This window comes from Acanthaster planci, linkage group LG05, assembly GCF_054643075.1.
Source record: "Acanthaster planci isolate LZ-2023a linkage group LG05, COTS_SCS, whole genome shotgun sequence".
NCBI classification, from domain to species: Eukaryota; Metazoa; Echinodermata; class Asteroidea; order Valvatida; family Acanthasteridae; genus Acanthaster; species Acanthaster planci.
This window is the reverse complement of record NC_141781.1, coordinates 21130097-21152784: the sequence shown is the minus strand read 5'-3', so window position 1 is coordinate 21152784 and position 22688 is coordinate 21130097. Positions and strand designations below refer to the sequence as shown.

The 22688-nt window shown below is 43.2% G+C and overlaps 1 protein-coding gene across 1 annotated transcript in view; it reads left to right on the top strand.

Annotated features, from left to right (window-relative positions):
- The first annotated feature begins 323 nt into the window (after positions 1-323).
- The window catches only part of LOC110984158 (semaphorin-1A-like), a 42653-nt gene continuing 20288 nt past the window's right edge, over positions 324-22688 (top strand). The window contains exons 1-16 of the mRNA XM_087136704.1: positions 324-369; positions 483-676; positions 8137-8441; positions 11316-11403; positions 11746-11862; positions 12102-12172; positions 12357-12498; positions 12668-12731; positions 12938-13082; positions 13652-13856; positions 14296-14515; positions 14722-14796; positions 15071-15108; positions 20624-20632; positions 20955-21023; positions 22035-22064. Coding sequence (XP_086992830.1) covers positions 514-676; positions 8137-8441; positions 11316-11403; positions 11746-11862; positions 12102-12172; positions 12357-12498; positions 12668-12731; positions 12938-13082; positions 13652-13856; positions 14296-14515; positions 14722-14796; positions 15071-15108; positions 20624-20632; positions 20955-21023; positions 22035-22064 — 1741 coding nt within the window. The 5' untranslated portion in view covers positions 324-369; positions 483-513. The remainder of the gene's footprint in view (positions 370-482; positions 677-8136; positions 8442-11315; positions 11404-11745; positions 11863-12101; positions 12173-12356; positions 12499-12667; positions 12732-12937; positions 13083-13651; positions 13857-14295; positions 14516-14721; positions 14797-15070; positions 15109-20623; positions 20633-20954; positions 21024-22034; positions 22065-22688) is intronic.

Genomic DNA, 22688 nt, shown 5'->3' with positions numbered 1-22688 from the left:
GTAGGTTCACTGTAAGTAGGGCTCTATAGCTCCACAGTAGAGGTTAGCTTTTGAAACCTTGAGATCCGTGTACATGCTGTTGAAAGAGTGTGGCCTTGAAGTGTCTCCCAAGTATTGATAGATACATGTACATGTATGGCATGCACTTTGAACAGAGACAGACAAGGACTGTGGAAATCCTGCAGCATTCATTTCCAGACACAAGAGTGGTAACCGTTAAGCAATCACCCGTTAAACGTTCAGAATTTGTCAAATGAGTATCCGTGAGGATGCCTTGTTTAATCTCATTCTCTGTTTCCTTGTCTTTTCTGTTTTTTTGTAGGAAACGGCTGCATGTAAACATACCGTGCACCTGACCTCCATCTGCAGGTACATGCAACGAAGCCTACAGTCTGTTTTGTAACGCTCTGCTCTGTGCAGTCTCCAGTCGTCAACCTCGTTCTGCCTCTCAAAGAGGATATTTTCTATTTTGTAACCACCAGCTTGCCAAGAAAGAAAAGACAGGAGAACACTATGGAGGATTTATTGAGGAGTAGGAGGCTAGTCCACAGAACCTCAGTCATATTGGTGCTTGGATACCTACATGCACTGTGCTGTGTGTCAGGAATTGCAATGGCTTCTGGCCTACTAGAGGATCCAAAGGCCAAATTTGTCACGCCAGAAATGTACTTCACAAGTAAGTCACACTTTCAAATGTTTGCTTTTGTTAGTTTTTTTTTTAATACAAATCACTCACTTTGCTTACATTTATTACCCGATTGTCTATTTGAATCCCCACTTTGTCTAAATTCCAGGATTCTTTCTGAAAATCCACCCCCCAAAACTTTCCACAGTGCTGGAAAGCAGTGGCTCGTTTCTTTGTATTTGAGCTTTCAAGGTATATGGGGCCTTCTGGGAAAAGTATTTGTGTTAATTTTGGGCTCGGTGTTCCATCTGGAGCCTTGAAAACCACCTGGTTTATTTCAAAGATCAAGAGTTCAATTGCTAGAATTTACTGAGAAAAGGAGCTAAGAAGATTTATGGGCTTAGGCCAAACAAAACTGCTCCCTATTATGGAGGGTTTGAAAACGGGATAGTTACAGGTCGGTAGAATGTTTTTTTTTTGGTGCACTTTCTCTTTTCAGTGTTTCACTGTGTAGCAAGAGAGATTGGTTGAACTTGTTGGGACAGAACAGTTTCTGCCTCTGCTTCTGCTGGCTACTGTACAATCGCCAAAATTCTGGCTGTCCCGTACAGATGACGCCGCAAGGAATTTGTTTCAAATAAAATGAACTCTTTAAAGGGCACTTTCATTTCTCAAAGTTAGAAATTGAAAGTGACATATGAATGTGCTTGCGCACCAATGAAATACACGGAATTTCCTTTTGACATCCTTCCCAGATCCCGAGAGCTTTCTCCCCATGCATTCCGCTCATCACAAGCTCGAGGTGTACTTTTCCATGTTGACCCTGGTAGAAATGCTTGCCTGGTGGGGTCATTCAAAGAAAGTACAGCAGACCCACCATGTTAGATAACTCTCAGTGCCACTTTTGCCTCACTTCCTCTCCCTTCCGTCCCTTGATCAATACTGTTTTGTGGACTTCTTAACTTCCTTTCCCATTGATAATGCAACCTGCCCAAGATAAAAGAAGCGGGAAAACAATGAGGACAGCGGCGGTGGCGGAAGGTCATTGGAAGACAAGTCTCCTCGGACAGAAGACGGCCCATTGTCTGGTCAACAAGGGATTCCGATCTCGTTTCTTAAGAGAATTTTGTTGTCTGTTCCAGAAACCGGAGATGGAAAGAAGATAACACTTCTCTAGTTTTCTCACCTGCCTGGATCTTTTTAAGACTATTTTGACCAAAATGTTTTTCGGGATATTTGTATACAAGCCAGGAATAGTTTGGAAAATGTTCTCACAACAGTGTGAAAAACAGAAAGACAAAAACACTGATGGAAAACAGGAAGGCTCAAGTTGCACAGATTTTGTGACTAAGTCCTGTTAATGTGGGACAGGCTGTTGTAAAAATATCACCCTTAGAAAGTGGAGACTGAATTTCGCTTGCTTCTAAAAGTACTGAACTACTTTGACTTCTAGAAAAGCTGGCACAGTTCCGTGGTCATTGGCAACGAGCAAAATGTTGCAGAAGGAAGGGGCGAATGGGATCAGATGCCCTTTGAAACTTGATTGGGCCTTTTCCGTTTGGTTTTCGAAAAACATGAAAAGGATGTCTGCCGACTTGGAAAACACTGTCAGTTTGTGGCCTGTAAAAGAACTTTGGTTAGAAAAGGCCCAGCTTTCGGACAGAAAGGAAAGGCAGCCTGCCCGGTTGGTATTTTGACAAACAAATCTACCGCAATTGTGAACACAGGCCTCCGTAAACAAGCCGAGGAGGCGCTGCAGCTGGTTAGTCTGTTGGTTATATTATTCTAACTGCCAGTACTCAGTGATAACCCCCCCCACAATTACAGTGTCCATGATGTGCCTTTCCACTCAAATAGTCAACTCAACTGTGCACTTGGACAACACTCCTGTTTTGCTTGTGTACTTATCGAACGCTTTACGCAACACTGCAAAAAAAGTTAATCCTAGCTGTGTTTGCTGTGAGTCTACCTTGTCCTGCACTGGGTTTGGACAAACAGATCCTAATTGCTGATTCATGGTCATACAATGAGGACATGCCCACAATTGGGATTTCGAAACCCTTTAATCCCAAAGGTTTGCGTCTGGCTTGAGGGTTAGAGTTAGCACGCAAGGATTATTTTTCTCAATCTCAATATTATTGGATTATAAGACTCTGCATGCGATACATGGACATGCATGTGCTGTCCAAGGGCAGATTCAGGACCAACTTTTTAGGAGTGGGCAAAAATTGGAGTAGGTTTTAAATGTTTTTATGCCTTTTCTGAGGGTACATTTTTGGGCTTTTTACGCACCTTTGGTAGGAAGGGAAATGAATAGATTAAAACAAAAATTTACTCTCAATATCTCAAAAAATATTATTTTGGTGGGGGGGGCATCCCCGTCTGCCTTCGGTGCTGTCATGCTTGAATCACAGAGCTTGAGCTGACATTGAACTCTTTGACAACTCAAGGAAAAACCCGGAGAGAATTGAAAGCATGAAGTTGACACATTCCACAGACGGTGCGTCCCACTGACAGTCATCGTTTCCTAATGGTGACTTCACCCTCCACTCACCAGTGAGTAATGTAAGCGATCGACAAACAAAATACACAGAAACTGCCAACACCCTGAGAGAGGATTTAAAAAAAAAATACAGATTATTTTTTCCTTCTGCAGTGGATCATGGATGAGTGAGTGTAATGTTACTACTGTATAATGCATAAATTTCTTTCAAAGGACCAGTTCATATACTGCATGAGTTTAATACTGTACGGTAAATACTCATTTGACATGTAGTTTTAATTTTTTTTTTATTGAAGGTTCTTTAAATATCCCAAATATTTGAGAGCTATTATTTTTGGCCCTACCTAAGGCTTTCTCCAGATATTGCGTTTGTGCTAAAAACTCAGCCTATGCACTACCCAGGCATTCGTTCGTGTGGGCCGGTGCTATGACCTTTGCTAAAAACCACAGACCAGCCATATCTCCATTACTATGGGGGGGGCCTACATGTAGCTCTTGCAAAATTATCAAGAAATTTATGCACCCGGTTTGCCCACAGCCTGGCGGTCAATTTGTGTAAGCATTGGGAACCAGCAGGAAGTGAGACAGTGTAAACAGTGGCAGTGAATAATGCTTTATAAATGTGGAAATGTGGCCCTGGAATTTGTTCCTTTACTCAGAAGTCTACCTTTGTATTTGTCTTTACCAGAACAGTGCCAGGTAGAAGCCGAAAGGCAAATATGCTGAAGATAAAAGAAAAAAAAATATTTGTGACTTTTGGGGGAAGGACAGAAAAGTCACTTCATTGTCACTTCCTGACTCGGAACCCATGAAGGTTGGCTGTTGGACTCACAGAATAGACTGACAAACAACGCTGAGCAAAAGTTTGTTATGCTAATTGGATGAAATGCGTCCAACCCTGAACTTTTTCTCTCCTCAGTACATTTCCATGTATTTTTGATTTTGACCTTTTTATGTGACAGCTGTGTATGACTCATAGTTTTAATTATTCTTTCCAAGTCTAAAGCAACTCTAGGATATTAGTAAACCGTATGCGCTAATGACTTCTGAGTTCAGGGACCGTGTCTGTCACCAAAAGCTCTCCTAAAGTAGTACCAACCCAGGTCTTTCAAACTCTGGCAGGTTTTATAGGACTCTGTAGGATTGAAGAAAGTACCGGTGGAGCTTAGCCAGTTATGGCTGTACATAAGGATTTACATGTACTTCTCCCCGATTAATACTAGAGGCAACAAGAATACATCCTCAGGTCACAGGTCACAGTGGAGAATCTGGAATGATTCAGGAACTCTCCTTGCCTACAGTGTAACTGTTAACCATTGCTGAAACCGTCCCTCCCCCAATTCTTCATTGGATCAGTGAGGTCTGCGTAACTGGCTCCAGCTCTAACTGCAACACTAGCAAGGCATCCACACCTGCTTTGAAGCTTTTACTATACTGTGCGTCTTTTGGCTCAGCGGTTCACCAAATCCCATCATTGGATTTGATTATTTCATTTTGGCCCCCCTCCCCTTTGACCTGCTATACAAAAAAAATATCTGATCCAAAAAAATATCTGTTGTCTCAGTTATGCATTTCTCTTGCTTCATTTGGCCTGGCATAAACAGGAGACTCTGCGCTTTGCACATTTGATTATTGTGCAGAACAGAAACCGATAAACACGGCCAACAATGGAGGACGGAATCCCTTATCTGGTTGCCCTTTGACCGCTGCCATTGTTCGGGAAGAGTCCAAGTGCATTCCTTCTGCATACCAACGGCCCCTTGTTGACAGCATTTGCGGCCTGTGGAAGCTCAGTAAATCACCAATTTGAAGAAAAGGGGAAATTTGTGAAAAACAGTTTCCAGAGAATGACAAACAACCATTCAAACTGGTGCTAAATAATTTCCCACTTAACATTTTTTTCCATGTGTAGTGAGCCACTCCTCTAAAATGATTTACACATGACATTGTGATGGTAGCTTAGTACTGGAAAGTTCACTGCACTAAACAGGACATCCATCATGTACATGAACATTTTTGATTTCCACTTTTTACACTTACTGTACATACATCTCCTGCCACCTTAACTTTCCAGGCAAATGTTTGAATACATGTATTGTATGATATATCTCTCAGTGGCTGAATCTTCCTAAATTATTTGTCTCTGAAGGAATCCCATTCCACTACCGGTAACATTCTTCTTATTCAAATTTTCACAGAGGCATCAAACCATATTACATGTACACGTAAGCTGACAGGCTCTGCTTTCCGATTAAACGCTCTGAATTCTCCAAAACTTTTACGCAATTCTTTATGGTGTGGGACTGTTATGGTTAAAAGAATTACTCATAAGAATATCTTCATGTGTATCAGTTGTACACGCCCCCCAAGTTGCACAGTTGCAGTGGGGAGTAATGTACATGTACAAGCCTCCCTGAATTGACCTCTTGGAATTGACCAACAACCAGGGACTTGGCATCTTCCCCAGTGAATGACCCCTCCGGATTTGAGAAATTCGATCTGGGCTTCCATCTCAAACAGGATCCCAAACAAATCAGGCAGAAGTCCCTTTCAAACTGTGCAAGTTCACGTTACAGGCTCGGGGCAGCTTCTGTCAGCCAGCCACAACAGCAAAGTTGAAACCTATCCACGACTATCAAATTCCATGAAGTTCTGCTCTGGGCCTTGCTTTCAGAACTTTTGAGAGAATGGTGGAGACTCGGACTTTACTTGGCTTTCTTTCGTGGCTTCATATAGTCAGCAGTACGAAAATGAGTACCCAAGTTGGTTTTTAGTTCATCTGCATGTACGTGTGTACATTGTACATGTGTCAATGTGCATTGCGAGCTGGATATCCAGGTTTCAGGATGCATACAAAGTACATGTATCTACTGCTAGCAAAAATAACTTGTGACCTTGGGTTAGTAATGGTAGGGTTTTTAGTTTTAAATGGACGACATCATTTATTGTTACTTTACTTGTGTATGCTAACCTGCATGTGCAGGTACAATGTTCATGTGTATTATATCCACACAATGTTGGGAACCAGGTGTTTCCCAAAGTCGATGGAACTTCTGAGAATTACAGTGGATAAGTGGGGGATTGAGATTCTGATAAACCAAGGGCCATTTCTTGGCTGCCAGCCCAGGCCTAAACAGTTCCCACTCCCGGGACTGATTCCTCACAGTGCAAAATGTCATGTGTAATGTACATGTACACTGTAGGTCTCTGATCAAGTGAGGAAGGCTGTTTCCGTGTATGCCCCATTGTGTGTGAAAAATGACTGCGTGCACTCCGGAGCGTACTCTGTTGATTAACTCTTCTCTGAGTTCCGTTTGGTTCTAAAGAAGAAAGAGTTGCTTTGGCAAGTCAACCAATCTATTATACCCACCCATTATATTGTAGCATTCATGGTATACTGGTGCTTTCCCTTTCTGTGTCACTTGTTCCTGGTGGCTGAGGCCCAAAGGGTAGCATTTCCAACAAGGAAATGGCCGGTAAAAGTTCCAAGCCCTATCAGGCATTGTAGTGTAAACTAAATGATGATCGACTATTGTTTTTTCCGCACAGAATTTATATGATGGAAAACTGTGAATTCTGAGTGCAAAAAACAACAGTCGATCACCTGATAGAGCTTGTGTTTTTCACTAAGCCGTAACAAGAATGGAAAAAAAAAGACTGGAAACCACATCCTTCTGTCTTTTGTCAACTCAAAGAAGAGGAGATTTGTTGGTTTTGCATGGATTAAATGAGTTTCTTGTGAAACACTCGTTTGAAAACCCAAGGAGCCTTGTACTAGCTTTGGCTCGTCTTATCCAATTAGATTTCGTCACACCGTCCACAGAATCCTCCTTTTCAAACCAACTTAGTACATGGAAGATTGGATCTTTTACCCCTGTGAAGGCCTCCCAATTCTGGCTTTCACTTCTTTTTACCAGGAGTTTTGCTCCAAAACAGACAAGGATAATAACAATCCCTTTACCTGGTCCGGGGGGCCCCTGATGGGCGCACCTATTGTGACGGAAGAAAACCCAACAACCTTGCAGTGCTTTGCAACAGCTGAGCTTAATTGTGGCCCTTTTGTACTGGGGTTTAGTCATCCGTAACCCACAACACAGGCAGGAGAAGTTAGGGGATAAAAACAAATTGATGTACCGTGAAAGTTCAGTTCAGAGCTGGTCCCATAGGTTCCCCCACTGTGGCAAGGGGAAAAATAGTGGTTTGAGAAGAAATCCACATGCGTCACATCTACTCTTTCTGTGCTTCACTGACAGCTTTCAGATAGTGAAAGCACTGTGGTTGAATTTCCTTGAAACTTTGAAAGACGGAGTCCGCATGAGCTTAACCTTTTGCTTTAACAAGACCCCCCCTTTTTTTAAAGTTATCACTCTGTTTGTTCCAACCCCCCTGCTGATGTATTTTGTAAATGAGTGGTGGTGATACAGCGCAATAATAGGTTTTGTGGAAAGAAAGAACCTGTGGCCAAATTCCAGTGGTAACCAAAATGGTGGGTGCCAGTGAGTTATTACATGTAAGTGTAAAAATATATTCAGAGATTCATTCCTTGTCAACTCAACCATACCTGATGGGGAAAGAACAGCAAGGGAAAAATCCATTGGGGAAGGGCGGGGGGAAACAAGACCCCACCCCCTCCCTGGTGCAAGCCATTCGAAGTTTCAAAATGTGCACAACCTTCAGTACCGGTATGCGCATTACATGGGTAGGCTGTAGTTCATTTTCTTGGAGTACCCTGTACCCTTTCCCCTCAGAAATTTTAAATCAGTTCCACTAGTGGCTTAAATTGTTGGCGCTTTTTTTAACATCGTGTAGCGAATGACGTACCCGTATTTACATTACACACGCTGGATGTGCATGTGTTGTAGATAGCAAGCTGCTCTTGTTGTGAGAAGGCCATAACACCCGTTTATTTGTGAAGCGTGTTGGATATTTCTGGAGGTTTATCGGTATCCACCATGGAAATCCACTCATTTTGATGACAACTGGTCTTTTCCTCTTCTCTGTGCTACAGATCTGAGGACGTTCCACGGCGAGAGCCTGACGGCCATGTCGCTCTCCCTCGACGGCTCCCAGCTCTACCTGGGCGGCAAGAACGTCTTCTACATCCTGGACCTGACCCAGCCTTTCGGCCGGCCAGAGGCTGCCCTCAACATCTCCTGGGTCTCCACCCAGGTGGACGTGGACGGCTGCACCATGAAGGGCAAGCAGAGCTGGCAGTGCCAGAACTTCATCCAGGTGGTGCTGGTCAACAATGCCACGAATCGGTTGCTGGTCTGCGGGACCAATGCCTGGTCCCCTGCCTGTCGGAACTATCAGGTAATTTACAACAGATAGTCCAAAAGTCAAAAACCAACAATAATCATCTTTTTGAATCTCAGTATTGTGACCCGTTGTGTGAAAATGAGTTCCAAGTCCATTTTGGAGTAAATTTTTTCTTTTCAGTTTGCTTGAGAAAGATCAACTCGAGCTTCCAGATGAAAATAGATTTTTTATGGGTGCAAAACTGTAAAGGGTTCCTATTACTTTACATTGTATGAGATTTTTTTAAAGGCCCAAACTCGAAAGTGGCTCCGATTCATTCCCATGGAGTCGAGCACAGTTAGCTTCAGGTACACATATTGCGAATGATAGGAAAGATCTCAACTCATTTCATTGCATCTACACGTACATGTCCCAAGTGTACTCAAAAGTTAACCCACTGTCTGTCCTTGTCTTTGTATTTACTGTGTACCTGAGCGTCAGTTTTGTAAGTCGCTGTCCCTCTGCCCCCCCCCAGAAAACCAATAAAAATTGTTTACTCGAGTTCCACTGTGGCAAGTGTTTCTACATGTACATGGAGGCTTCTGAGATGTTTGTTAATATAAACTGGTCAGACTGAAAGTAGTGAACACGGCTAATGTTTTAAATGATTTTTGTGAACTGTGCACCCAACCTTAGGCCAGTTCCTTAAGTCTTTCAAGGACAGAAAGTTGCACGTGTGGAATATGTTTAACACATCAGTAAGGGTTTACAGCCCACAAAATTTCATTTGGTACCTGTTGTCTTTGACTGGTTCCCTGCCGATCTTCACTCAGTGTGTAGAGTTGCAAATGGGGTATTTCTCTGCCTCGGAGTTCCTTGGATACATGTACATGTACTAGATCTCATCAACACTCTTTCTTGTCCAGTCGAGCAGTATTGCTTGTGCATGTGTCGGGAAATTGGTCTTTAAATTAGGTGCCTCCTAGTCAGCTTGCCATTGAAAGGATGCCCCGCTTCTCAAAGTGTCTTTGCCCACAGGAAGTGCTCGGTGTGTACGACAAGTGAGAGTAATGACCAACGGTTGGTTTGCGGGCGTGTGGCAGACCAGTCTGTATGTCAGTGGTTACCGCATATCTGGAATGACTCTGAAACAGATTCATAAAACTGTCACGTATTCCTGGGATCCATCTTCCTAATGAGCATTGTTGTTTGCAAGACCCCGTGCGGGAGGCAAGCCCGGGGTATCCAGTCTGAAGACCGCCGTGGACCCTCAAATGGGAAGTTAAGCAGAACCGGGCCAATGATACTGTATTTACACCATTAGATGGCGAAACCCCTCGTAGCTAGCCATGCCAGCACAGGTACATGTGACCCCTGTGCTCTCTGCCCTTGGCACTGGCAGCCAACCAAAAGTCAGTGTCACCCTGGCATGGTTTGCAATAAAGCTGGCTCTGCAAGCTGTCAGTCCCCCTGCTGTTTGGATTCTTTTTCAGCTGAGCCAACCCCCAGATGTTTGCACTTCTATATTCCTTGCCCACTTCCAAAGAATCTTCCTTGTTCTTGTGTGTCTCCTTGACAGGGGACCTGTCAATTAGATTAAACTCTTGTCAAGGCCGATTGAAATTCACAAAGCTCTGATTGTGAGAAGCCCATCACTGCCGGAAGAATTTGACTTACATCAGGGACGCCAGTTTTCAGAAAAGAGCTTGATTTGGTGCTCTTATCGCTTGAAATGTGGGACTATTTTCTGGCCCTAATGAGGTTAATTTAATTGAGCTTTTTGGGCTTAATTACCAAGCTCTAGATAAGAGCCTGACTGGCATCGCTGTTGTAAAATAATAATTAAAAAAAACCTGCAAAGGAGAAAGTGGAGGAAAGTGGTAAATGAACTTGTAACATTCATCATCTTCCCACACGGGGGAGGTCTCCTTTGCAGGGCAAATTTTGCTTTAGCACGGGGTTAACTTCCCCCTACCATTGTGCACTGATTAAAATCTAATCTGGCTCAAAAGTTGATATAAAAGTGGAAGCACTTGAAAGGTTCTTTGGGAAGGATCCCTTTTGTGTGCAAGGGGTAGTACGGTGTAGTGGTTTTCCCTGACCTTCACTGGAAAAAAAATTGAAAGGAATGCCCAAACTTCACCGTTTGAGTTTGAACTGAATTCACGTTACTTCTTGGCTGTTGTTACAGAACCTCTCACCCACTGCGTGTTTATATGTTGGTACATGTATATGTATGTATGTAGATTCAGCAGGAAGAACTTTTCCCAGTTCATGACTTAACAAAGTGAGTCACTAAACCTATTCCAGTGCTTTGGGGACGAGATTAGAATGATCTTTATGATCATAAGAAAAAGATCAATGGGAAAAATTTTTTTACATCCTATGAGCGCCTTGAAGACACATTTCATGTGAACGGTGTGTGTTGAATGAATAATGAACGTGTGCTTTCTAGGTGGAAAAGTTTTCACATACTGGTCTTGTGTCCTGTATTTTGTACAGCAAGACTTACCTTTTTAGAAATCGCTGGTTGTGAGAAACCCAGATGCCACATCTCTCACACCTAACCCCCATCAGATCAACCTTGCTTGTTGGCAGAGGATGTCAAAGGCTTGCGTCAAAATATCCTTGATTAATCTTCAGTGGGGGGATGGTGGAACTGAAGCAAATTAGTCCTGACAGGGGTTAAATCCCCAACGGGAAATGGGTCCATGAGATTGCTGCTGTTATTAAGAGGAACCCATCAAGTCTCGTTATGCGGATGCTCATACTTGTACTAACTGGGTTGTAAAAGCAGTCACTAGAATTACTGTTTGCATACCGGTAAGTATTCAGGAAAGTTTGTGATCATTTTTGATTTCACAATAACAATTACTCCCAGGGCATTATTGAATTCGCGTCATCAGTGAGCAATTTTCCATTTTCTCCTACCCCTCTCTCATTTTTCAGCCAAATTCATTGACAGTGTACCACCAGTCATCTGGGACCAACCGATGTCCATACAGCCCCACCCAAAAAAGCACGGCAATATTTGCAGGTAAGAGGACGGGCGGATCCTTGATGACTGTGTAAACTGGCTGGGAGAGAAATTCCCTGACTGACAACAGGTTGGCAATGTAAAGCACACAACATAGAGCATCAATATTTCCCAAAGGATCTATAACCAGTGTGACTTAAATGTACATTTGCATTGTTCTGGCTTGTACAGGGTTTAATGGTACTTGAACAGGGTAGAGAGAAGAATTGTTACATGTCATTGTTGACGGGAAGTGCCTTCATCAAAAGGACAGTCACCTGAATTACCCCCCCCCCAAAAATCAGCTCATTTTGATTGTCATCTCTGGGGACAGCTGAGAAATTCATATCTTGTCTTTTCCAGATGGAGCCTTGTACTCTGCCACAGTAACCAGCTTCACAGCAGTGGACTCCATCATCTTCCGCAGCATGAGAGGAGAGCCAATCAGATCAAAGGCAGTGGACACCAAATGGCTCAAAGGTACCCTCTGCTCTCCCCGTTGACACTGCCCTCGATGTGTAGAGCCCAGCTGTACTGTACATCATAGCTCGAAGCCCACCACAACCAGCTAGAGTGACTCTGACTTTCCCCTCCCCTCAACACATGGCTACCTGGACGCCCCGTTAAACCTGTTGACCCGAAACTTGCCCTAGTTTGCATTTGCCAGGGCATATCAATGTGTCTCTAATAACCAGTCTAATAACCTCTTTTGTCCTCAGTGCCGGAATTCATCAAGTCGTTTGAGGTCGGGGAATGGGTCCTGTTCTTCTTCCGGGAAATTGCTGTCGATGTGAGTCCACCAGTTTGAAGCTGAAAGATCATTATATGTGACTTTATTGTGCTTGCTTTTTCTCACGCATGCATTGCGGTTTTGTAATAAACCGGGTATTATGGAAAGGATCCTGTTATGCATAGGCTACTTTAAGAGGAAAAAAAGAGCTTGCCAGATTTTTATGTGTTGTCCTCTGTGGCAGGCCATCTACTCGCGGGTGGCCAAGGTCTGCAAGAACGACCTCGGCGGCTCCTGGGTCTTGGAAGATACCTGGACCACTTTCCAGAAGGCTCGACTCAACTGCTCTTTCCCTGGCGCCTTCCCATTTTACTTCAACTATCTACGTAAGTTTTCACTCAGAGTCGAAGCACTACAACCTTAAGCCTGAACTGTCAAGTGTTTGGCTGGATTCTTAGCTTTAAGTAGTCACTCTGCATGTAAATTTCAGAGTTTTTGTTTCTCGTTGGTGATTTTAGGTATGTTAATTGTTACCAATTTATTTCGTCACTGCAGAGGATGTGTACATGATGGGTGAAGGAGATGACATCAACTTCTATGGTGTCTTCACAACAGGAGAGTAAGTTACCCCCATCTCGTCTGACTCGGCGCTTTTCTGCGAATCCACTGCTCTGCTGGGCTATATCAGCTGAGCTGTTTTTGAGTTTTGCAGAATGATGTCTCACGTACACAGTTTCCAAAAAAATCTTTGCACGTGTCCTTTCATTCTCATCGACCCCCGTGATGGGCATTCTTTCATCTTCTGTTTGTTTTTTTTTCCTGCAGCCACGAGATCCCAGGCTCAGCTGTCTGTGTCTACAGCCTGGCCAAGATCAAGGAGATCATCAACGAGGGACAGTTCAAGAAGCAGCAGCAGGGCAACTGGTATCCTGTCCCGGTGGACGAAGTCCCCGACCCGAGGCCAGGACTTGTAAGTTTGATAGTCATTTAAGGGGGGGGGTTCGCAAAGGGATCGGGGGATAGAGTTGTAATTAAACCTTCAATGTCTGAATCGCTTGGTTATGGTTAGGAATGATGCATGCACTTATAGAAGCCGCTAGCTTGTTATTACAGCCCAGTATCTGTATTCGCATGCCTTCATTCTGGCTGCAGTCGATGTACAGTGCACTTGTCACGTGAGGAAAAGGGTCTAGTGCCCTGACTTACATGAGCTGATTAGCTATTCCAGAAATAGACATCCCGGGTTCTAAGTTTTGTACAAGTTCCAGGTTTTCAAATTTGAACGTCATTTCCTCTGTTCATTGCCCTGGATACCTTGGTCTTATAGTTACAGTACTGCTGTATGCAAATTCAGACACCATCAGAGAATCATTGAGTTTGTGTACTTGGGCAAGACATTTGATCATAATCTCCTCTTCCTGCCCAAAATAAATGGGTGCCCTTGTGAGAACAGAGAGTAGTTTGAGTCCCTCTTTGGGCATTTTGTTTCAATAGCGGAATGAATGTACACTGGTTTTTTTTATTTTGCTGTTCCCGTAGTGTGTCGAGAACTCCAAGATGACGCCCGACAACACACTGAACTTTATTCTGGCGCATCCCCTCATGCACCTGTCGGTGCCCAATGAGGGCGAGGAGTGGCCGCGATTCGACTTGACGCGAGCCAACTACCGTCTCATGCAGATAGTGGTTCACCAGCAGAAGGCGATCAACGATAAGACGTACAACGTGCTTTTCCTTGGCACAGGTGGGTGTTGTTTTTTATATACTTGAACGAGGGTCCATTGGTTGTCAAGTGAATCTGATTATGATTTACCTCAGTCAGTCCCTAGTTTGCCCGCTGTTCTTGGACTTGTATTCCCTTGTTGACCTCCAGTTCCTAGCTGGCCTACAGTCCCCAATTATCCTACAGTCCCCAGTCTGCCTACAATCCCCAGTTGGCCTACAGTCCCCAGTTGGCCTACATACATACCTGTATTTGACTTGTAGTCCCCAATCAGGTCTTATTCTGCAATTGGCCTCTAAGGTCCCTTTTTAGCCTGTGGTCCCTGTTAATTGGCCTTCAGCAGTTAGCCTCCAATCTGTAGATAAAATGGTAGCCATCTGTCCATTTCACGGATCAACACGCTCTGATTACAAATCGTAATCAAGTATTTCCCCTTTATATGTCTTGGTTATCTGGGCAGATGACGGCCGCGTCCTGAAGGTGGTCATTGTCAAGGGGACCAATGACCGTTACCGCTCCAACCTCCTGGAAGAAATCTTTGTCTCGCCCCGTATGCAGCCCGAGGCCGTGGTCAACATGGAGATTGTCCGGCAGCCGGGTGGAGACGACGTGATCCTGGTCAACACCAACAGCACGGTGGTCGAGCTCCCGCTGCAACGATGTGACAACCTCACGGAATGGTAGTTGTCCTATCGATTCCACCGCTTGCGTGAAGAGAGTAATGTGTGAAATGGGAAAGTGTGTAATTAACCATCATTGGTGCAACTCCAACTTGAATTGTTGACCTGATTTGCCCTGATGTTGACACAGGATGTCACAAAGTAAACAACGTACATGTTTCTTCCATGTTGTACTTCCATCTGCTGTCTTTGTTTTAAATTTGCAGTGCTTGTAAACAGGATCCCTACTGCGTGTTTAACAACTTCAGTCAAAAGTGTCTGCGGTATACAGATAATAATTTGTAAGTACCCTGCAAGTGAGGACTTCCTGTTTTCTTGGTGATAGCATACACAATTGAATAATTTTTACCAGCCAGTTTGTCTTTACCAGCTATATTGCTTATTTTTCCTAAAATCAACTAAAATTAATACCAATTTGAAGTGTGCATGTGTATCATTGAAATCTACATGATTGTGGATCACAGACAGTTTCAGCTGAGTCTAAGTGCTGTTAAATTTTTTTGCGGCTTTTTTTTTGTAATTAGTGCATAAATGCCCTTTTTTTTTACTCTACAGTGACTCACAAGACGTAGAAAATATACAAGACTGTGCAAGTAAGTCCCTTCTTTTTGAAATACAGTGGAACGCCGCTATACCGAACACTGCTATAACAAATATTCGACTGTGCCGAACATCGTCCAGGGCTCCCACTATTTTGTGCACAAAACCTACCGAACACTATGCGGTTGCCGTTTGTAATTCCCGGACATCAACTTGATAAAACAGTCAGGTGTTTTATGTTGGAAAGTGACAAGTGGCCATTATTTCCCAAAGGATTCGAAGGGAAAACCACTAGTTGTTGAAGAGCTAATTGTAAATAACTAACTGAGAAACTGGGTACATTGGTCCAAACTTGTTCAAAGTCATCTTCTAGTAACGGCCGGGGCCTGCACGGTTAATCTGCCAAGGGTACTGAATGGACACTGGTTTTGCAACTCCGCATGATCAGGTGTGAAAGAAAACTGCACGCGCGCCATGGCATTGCACTAACATTAGCCTAAAGACGGCGTCGCTGTTACACAAGCCACCGAGATTCGCCACAGCTTGGATCAGTGATCGATCCTGAGCGGTAGCTTCACGACATTTAGGATAAATTTGAAATCAATTTTATAACTTAAGATGTAATAAAAAACAAAACTAATTAATAGATACATTTTTAGAAACCTTTAACCTGAATGCAACGGCCAAACATCACGAAAACAGGGAACCGTAGTGTCACAAAAGGGGGCACTTCAGTTAGACAAGAGTGGGCCCTATTCAAATGGCAACGCTTTACTGAATGACCCCTGCACCAAACATTTAGCCCGGACCCCGTCGTGTTCGTTATAGTGGCGTTCCACTGTAGTTTTTAACAAGAGTGAAAAAAGGGTGGATTAATTTGATACGGGGAGTGTGTGGCAATTATCATGTAGACAATTTCCATCCGTGTTGATTGTGTTGCTCTGTCTGCCGGTGTGTGACTCCTCACTTTGGAAACAGAATCTGAAACCTGGAAAACCTGGAACACTTTGAAAATGTGCAACACTGCTTGGGCCAACAGTGGCCTACAATCGGCCAAAGTTAGAAATGCAGTCATATTTTGGAAACTCTTTCTTGAACTGAGCTTTGCATTTTTCCAGTCTGTGAATGGGCTTGTTTTAGATCGATAAAGTCATTTGCACAGTGTAGATTCTGGTTCAAAATCCTTACATAAACACTCCAAACATCTAAGTAACTACTTACTATTACAAAATATTGATGTACATGTCTGTATTTCTTTCCTTTCTTTCTCTTTCTTTCCGTGGCTCCGTTTGGACGTCTTCATTTTACAGAAGAAGGTAAGTTGGTTAGGATTCAAGTAGATCGTTAGAAGTAGGGCTTGACATCATTTGGCATAAATAGTCCTGTGAATTTAGCATTAGATGTAGGCATTTTTACTGATCGGGTTTCATCCAAGCCCAACCGTAGCCACGCTGTCACTGCTGTGAGCATTCTCAAAGTTTTCTTTTTGAAGAAAGCACTGCTGTTGAATTGCGAGAACAACTTTAAAGTCACATTTGCAGAGTTTCGATTAAGTCGTGGTTGTGTCAGTCGGAGGCCAAAGCCAAGACAGGTCACTGTCTTTGTCCCTCCCCGTAACTGGGATACATATGAGGTGACTGGTGTTGGGACCTACGGTTGACAAGTTTTTTGGCTCTGTAGTTTTCAAACAGTGCTTTGCTCACAGCAGTTTCAGCTTTATTTGTTTGAATTACCCCACTACAATTTTTTTGAATTGGGGGCTAAGTAGGTGTCAGGAATTTAGGTAATAGTTCAAACATTAGAGCTCTGTAAAATTTTTTTTCAGAATGGATTCTGTAAGACAACTTTTTAACCTTTTTATGGATGTAGTACAAATGTGTTGGTCATGCTAACTGTTAACGGACAGTCTAAGCTCGTGCTCTAAGGTGTTTGCTGTGCTGAACTTAAAAATGGAGTCGGGAAGCTAGACCTCAAATGGCGTTAGTGCAGTGGATGCGGTGTGTTTGCATTGCAGAAGTGGCTTAAACCATAACATGCATCATTTGCCACAGAGGGAGCTCTGCAGATATAACCCTGTCCCAGCGGTTGCAAAAGAACACTAATCACGATAAAGCTTGTTGTGACATACGTATAGGCTGTTGCGCATCTTTCTTACCATTTTGAATGATGTTTTCAAAGTCCCTAACTGTTAGGTTCACAATTACACAACTGCACTTCATAAGACCTTATTTGTTTAGTTTCAAATAGTTTCAAACATTATACATTCTTCTCAACAGTTGGCTTGTTGAAGTAATAATGTGGAATGCCTTACTTTGAGAAAGTTCTGGTACAGTAACTCCATGTGTGACATGATTAATCAAACAGCAGCGCTATCAATACATGAGGCACAAACAGACACTGTTTTCAAAGACGTTACCTCAGGAAGTTTGTACCCGTCAAGTTGGCCCCGGACAGTGTCTGCTGCAAGAGCCAGACCCTACACGTACACATACTTGTGATTGATTAGCTTGAGCTGACACCTCCCAGCTTCACGTAAAGCTCTCAGCTTGGCTCCACTGTCATGCCCCATCGCTCAAAACATCCTCCTCATGAATCTCATTCCGTCATATCGGGGAAAGGCAATGCCAGATCCAAACCACCTTCAAGTGTGTGGACAGTATTCCGTGTAGCCGCCTCCTGCCTTTAGCCAGCCCCTCCCAGGCCTTTCTCCTTCCTTCCTCCTTCCCTCACGTCCCCCAGAGGAATGGTCGAAGACATACACGGTTTGACATGCAGAATGGCTTAAGAAACAACCGGAAATATGGCCGATGTGTTCGGAGCATATTAGGTGAACTGCACAGTCCGGTGCAGAATTTCACCTGAAGTCCAACATCACGTTTAGATTGAATCCCCTTCCACATGAATACACCAAATGGTGCTAACTCTCAAAACATGAAATACATTCATAATCATATACATTTACATGTACACTGACCGCCTACCAAGGACACTGGAACTGTTCGTTATTTCATTTGATCAAATTTGACCTTGTGGAAAGCTCATCAATGCACAAAGACACGTCCCCCCCTCACTTTTCAGTTATCTCCCTCCCACGTTCACTCGATAGCATGTTATAATTTGGTTACTCAAACTCGTTGACTTGGTAGTTTTTATAACACTCGTTACTTTTTAGAAGTTGCCTGATTAAGTGTTCGTCCGTGTTTCCTGTGTTAAACAAGTTGCTAAAAGGTTCCGAACTAACCCAGGTGGTTTTGACATGTCTTTGTATTTATTCTGTCTCCATTAACAATTTCATCTGTGGCATGTTTCATGAAGGACAGTGATAGAAAAAAGAAGTTGGCATTGCTGAAGCAACTTTGCGCTGTGTTTTGCATGTTGAACGTTTGGCGTTATCGAGTCATGAAACTCATTGGACTTGTGCATTTGAAGATAGCTGGGCCAAGGTTGACCTTGATCTCTGTGAATGTGCAGGTGTTTGGTTTTGAGTGAAGAACAGTGAAAGAAAACAATTTCAAGCCCAACTTAAACTGAACCAAACAGAGTAAAGATCTCCATCAGAAATACTTGCAAGTTTGGCTCCTAAAGCAAATCATGGACAGCAGAAATCAGAGCCATCAGCATTCTCTCCAAAATAATGTCCGTACTTGTATCTTTTATAGTGTTCCAACCAGAGTGAAATACCAGAAGGAAGAGCTAAAAATGTTCATTCCCTAAAAAAAAGGAAACCCCCCCAAAAAGTAAGGCTTTTAACTGCATGTCTCAGTTACAGGAAAGGTAAAAAAAAAGCTTACGAGCTACCATTTTGGAGGAGGAAAAAACTTGTAGGAAAATTGTCATCAAGATGGCTGTCCATTGGTAATGTCTCCCTCATTCTGTGAAAACAACCTGTCGCTAACATTGTTCCATCGTCATTAATTCTCTCGTCTCCCTAGTTACACCAACAACAGTAGCCTGTCAAGGTAAACCCCACAGGAGGAGGTTTTTTCTTCTTCTTCCCCGGTTAAGACCTTTTCCCTGCCCGTTTTGAGGAAGGAATAACATTGAACCATTGACCATCATTGCACTTGCGCTCACTAGCAGCATGCTGGCTATAATTTTTGTTGTCTGTTTTCTGTTGAATTTTAGTTCCATATTTGGGGTCTTTAGATTCAGTTACAGTTAGTTTCAACCTTAGTTTCAGGGTTTGTAGATGTTATTTCATGAGTATGATTGACACAATCTGCCCCTTTTGTTCAGCAGTGGATATGTCTTAGTTATTAAGTGAACCTTCCCGTATCTCGTGGGAGGATTTTGTAGGATTGAGGAAGAAAGACCCTGGCCACTGTAACCGTACCGGGGGCTTGATGCCCTTGAAAGTTGAAGAACTAAGTTCCTGCATTGTGTTCCTGGCAAAAGAGAAATTTTGAGGAGTTCGGGAAGTTTTTGGATTTTTCAGTGTTTTGAAAGGCACAAAATGGATTGTCTGTGTAATGCACACACTAGAAAACTAAAAAGCTGATAATGGAAAACTCAAAATCACTTCACAAAGTTTTTACCTGAAAAATCTTTGTCAAAAATCTTTTGATGGTTGAATAAAAATTGTTGTGTGAAAAATTTGGAGATCCTTTGCTGTGATGAATGGGCATATTGGATTATGTTTTACTTGCATGGAAATTATATTTTTACCGTAGTGACTTTGGAAAGCGGCTTGTGTTTTTTGGAAGGTATTTTAGTTGCTCCCAAAGTATAGAATCAGAAACCATAGCATGCAATATGCTGTCATGTTGCATTGGCAACATACCATAGCATGCTTAGCCCAAGTTTGCTCGGGAGAAAGCGTTTTGGGGAAAAGGGGAGAGGGGCAGGTTTTATCAGAGTGTGGGGAACCCAAATCTGAAAGGGTGGTCAGGGGTGTGAGATTTCAGCTTTTTAGCTGATTTCAGCTTTTTGTTTTGGATGTTGACCCCGAATTTCAGCTTTTATGTACACCTGGTCTGTACAAAAAGTATGGGAACATTTTACATTGCAGCTTTTTGGTAGCTGTTTTCAGCTTTAATTTTAAGCGGTCACTCCCACCCCTGTGTGATGAAAGTACTTGCGTGTATGAAGCTTGAGTCTGTGCTCTCAGTGGTGTCGTGGAAGGAATGTCGCCAACAAGAAGTCAAATTCCAGTACATGTACATGTACATTGTTTTTAGTGGGGCCTTTTGAAAGCAGGTCGCGATCAGCAGTTAATCATTTTTCTCCCGAGCAAACTTGGGCAGCAGTAGAACTAGCCTTCCTTTTTTTCTTTTTTTTTTAGTTGGATTCACGCAGTATGTTGTGGGCAGTGGTAAGAGTATGACGAGGAATCCTGCACCCCCAGAAGGACATGCACATTGGTTGCACTCTGTGTCAGAGAGCTGTCATTGTGCATGCTGTATATGGATCCATCTGGAGTTATTCACTTGGTGTGCTATGTAATTGTGCACGACACGAGTCGCTGGTCATATGTGTCTTTAACAGAGAAGAGATCTCTGTGCGTGTTACAACGACCCAAAATGGTTTAGTTTCCACTTTCTGTTGTCGTATTAGAAATGAATGTAGCAGGTGAAGAACGTCATTGCTGGCATTAGCTGTAGGCATTGTAACAGCTGCTGTCAGGAACCCAAAGAAAAAAGCCAAAAAAAAAAAAAAACCAAATGGATTCCAACATGACTCGATATCACTGCCCAGGTTCACCCCATGTTACTCCTGGTTTTTCACTGCCTGCCTTATTTTATTTTGTTTCCTTCCATTCCCCCCCATTTTCTCCCCCCCCCTCGCTGTTCATCCTGCTCGCATTTGGGTTCGGCATTTTCTTGTTTGTTTATTTGCAAAATGTGGCTCCTCCACCTTTCCACCTTCCTCCCTCTGTACCTGTTGCTCCCGCATGTGACAGTGCCAGTACCTCAGACAACCACCCCAGTGGAGTGTTTTTGTCCGACGGCACAGCCCTGTGTTAAAACTGGTCAGTGATTCTTTTGAGTTTTGATTCTGTTTCCTCGGCCCTTTTTTTCCTCTTAGAATCTGATGGTATTTGGGTGAATACAGAAGTTAAAAGAAACAGTCTCTGGGTGTTCAGGGGCCAAGGGGACGACTGTGATTGGTCGCATATCAATAGGAAATAAGTGTGACTGGTTTGTGCCAAATGCCGGGCATGGGTATGCGTACGCCAGTCCAAATACCACTTTTCAAAAAAAAAAACAAACCAATAACAAAAAAGCAAGGCCTGCTGGCATCTGTCGCACGACCAGGAACATGGCGAACAAAAGCGCACAAGCTATTGGTCGTCAGTTGTTTGAATCGAGTCACCAAGCGAAGACAGCCGACACAAGTCTGGAGCTTGTCGTTGATCCAGCATATACCCATTGTTGCCCTTTGTTGAGTACGAGGCCAAAAGACATCAAGTTGATTTGACTTCAGTAAGCACAAACTGAAAGACGTGCATTGGTACTGAACTTGAAACAACATTGGACAAAAGAGTTTCATTCCTAACAAAGGAGAGGCTTGTTTTTCCAGTGTCTTTTCTTTTCAAACAGGAAAAAGGATCGGAAAGAGAAAATTGGTGGACCAGTCACAAAAGTTTGCTCTAGGCCCCTGGGATTTAGATACTGTTTTTTTTCCCCTTCTGGTCAATTGAACATCCTGAAGTTGCTTTCCTGTGTTGTTTGACAGCCATTGTTTGACACGCACAAATGCAACCAAAGCCAAGGACCCCCGCAACTTGTGGTCAAGGCAGTGTTTACGTTTGTCACTGTCCCCCCAGGTGACAGTGAGGCCGAGCCATTGTTCTCACATGGAGCAGTCGATGACTAGAGTGTAGAAAAGGAAAACTTGAGCAATTTGAGGTGTGGGGAAAGTGAAGCAATTGAACAGGAAAGCCCCTTCAGGTTGTGTTCAATCATGAATGATGCACAATCTATACCTGAATTGCTTCTATTTTTGTTTATCTTGCATTCTCTTTCTACGATCGGTACAGGCAAGGATTGTGAAGGCGACAACCCTGATAGTGAGTCCAATGAAAAAAAACCAAAAACAATAATGACTGTTTTTCAAGTGTTGCTGTAGTGATTACATATTCTAACAAGGGTGTCATTGGTAGTTTTGGGTTCAACATCCGAAATAGTTTTTTGGGGAGAGAAATTTCATTCATCAAGTTTTGCTCATTTTTTTTTTGTTTTTATCCACATATAATGTTGCGTCCAGTAATCCAACTTGCAGCCCGAGTGGTTTTGGCCAGGCTGGTGCCCTCTCCAGTTGACACTACTTAGTGTAGAAAATGGGACCAGGTGCCAATTGTGGCCTCATCTTGATGTCAATGGCTTTGGCTAGATCTGTGCCCTCTCCCATTTTTCATATCAACCAGTGTGAAACTGGGGTTGGGTACCAGTCTGAGCCGTGTTTGGTCATGGGTAGAGTGTATGCTGTGTATTGTTTTGGGGGATGTGCATTCAGCAACTCACACGGAGCTCTGCATGATTCACAATCCAGACACAATCTTGGGAATTGGTAGAAATCCACATCACAATACGCAGATCAGATGTCTTGATAAATTTTGATTCTTCCATTCCCATAGTTTTTGTTCTGCTTCTGTGCTGATGTTGATTTCAATTTTAGTTTTGCCTGTCTTGCC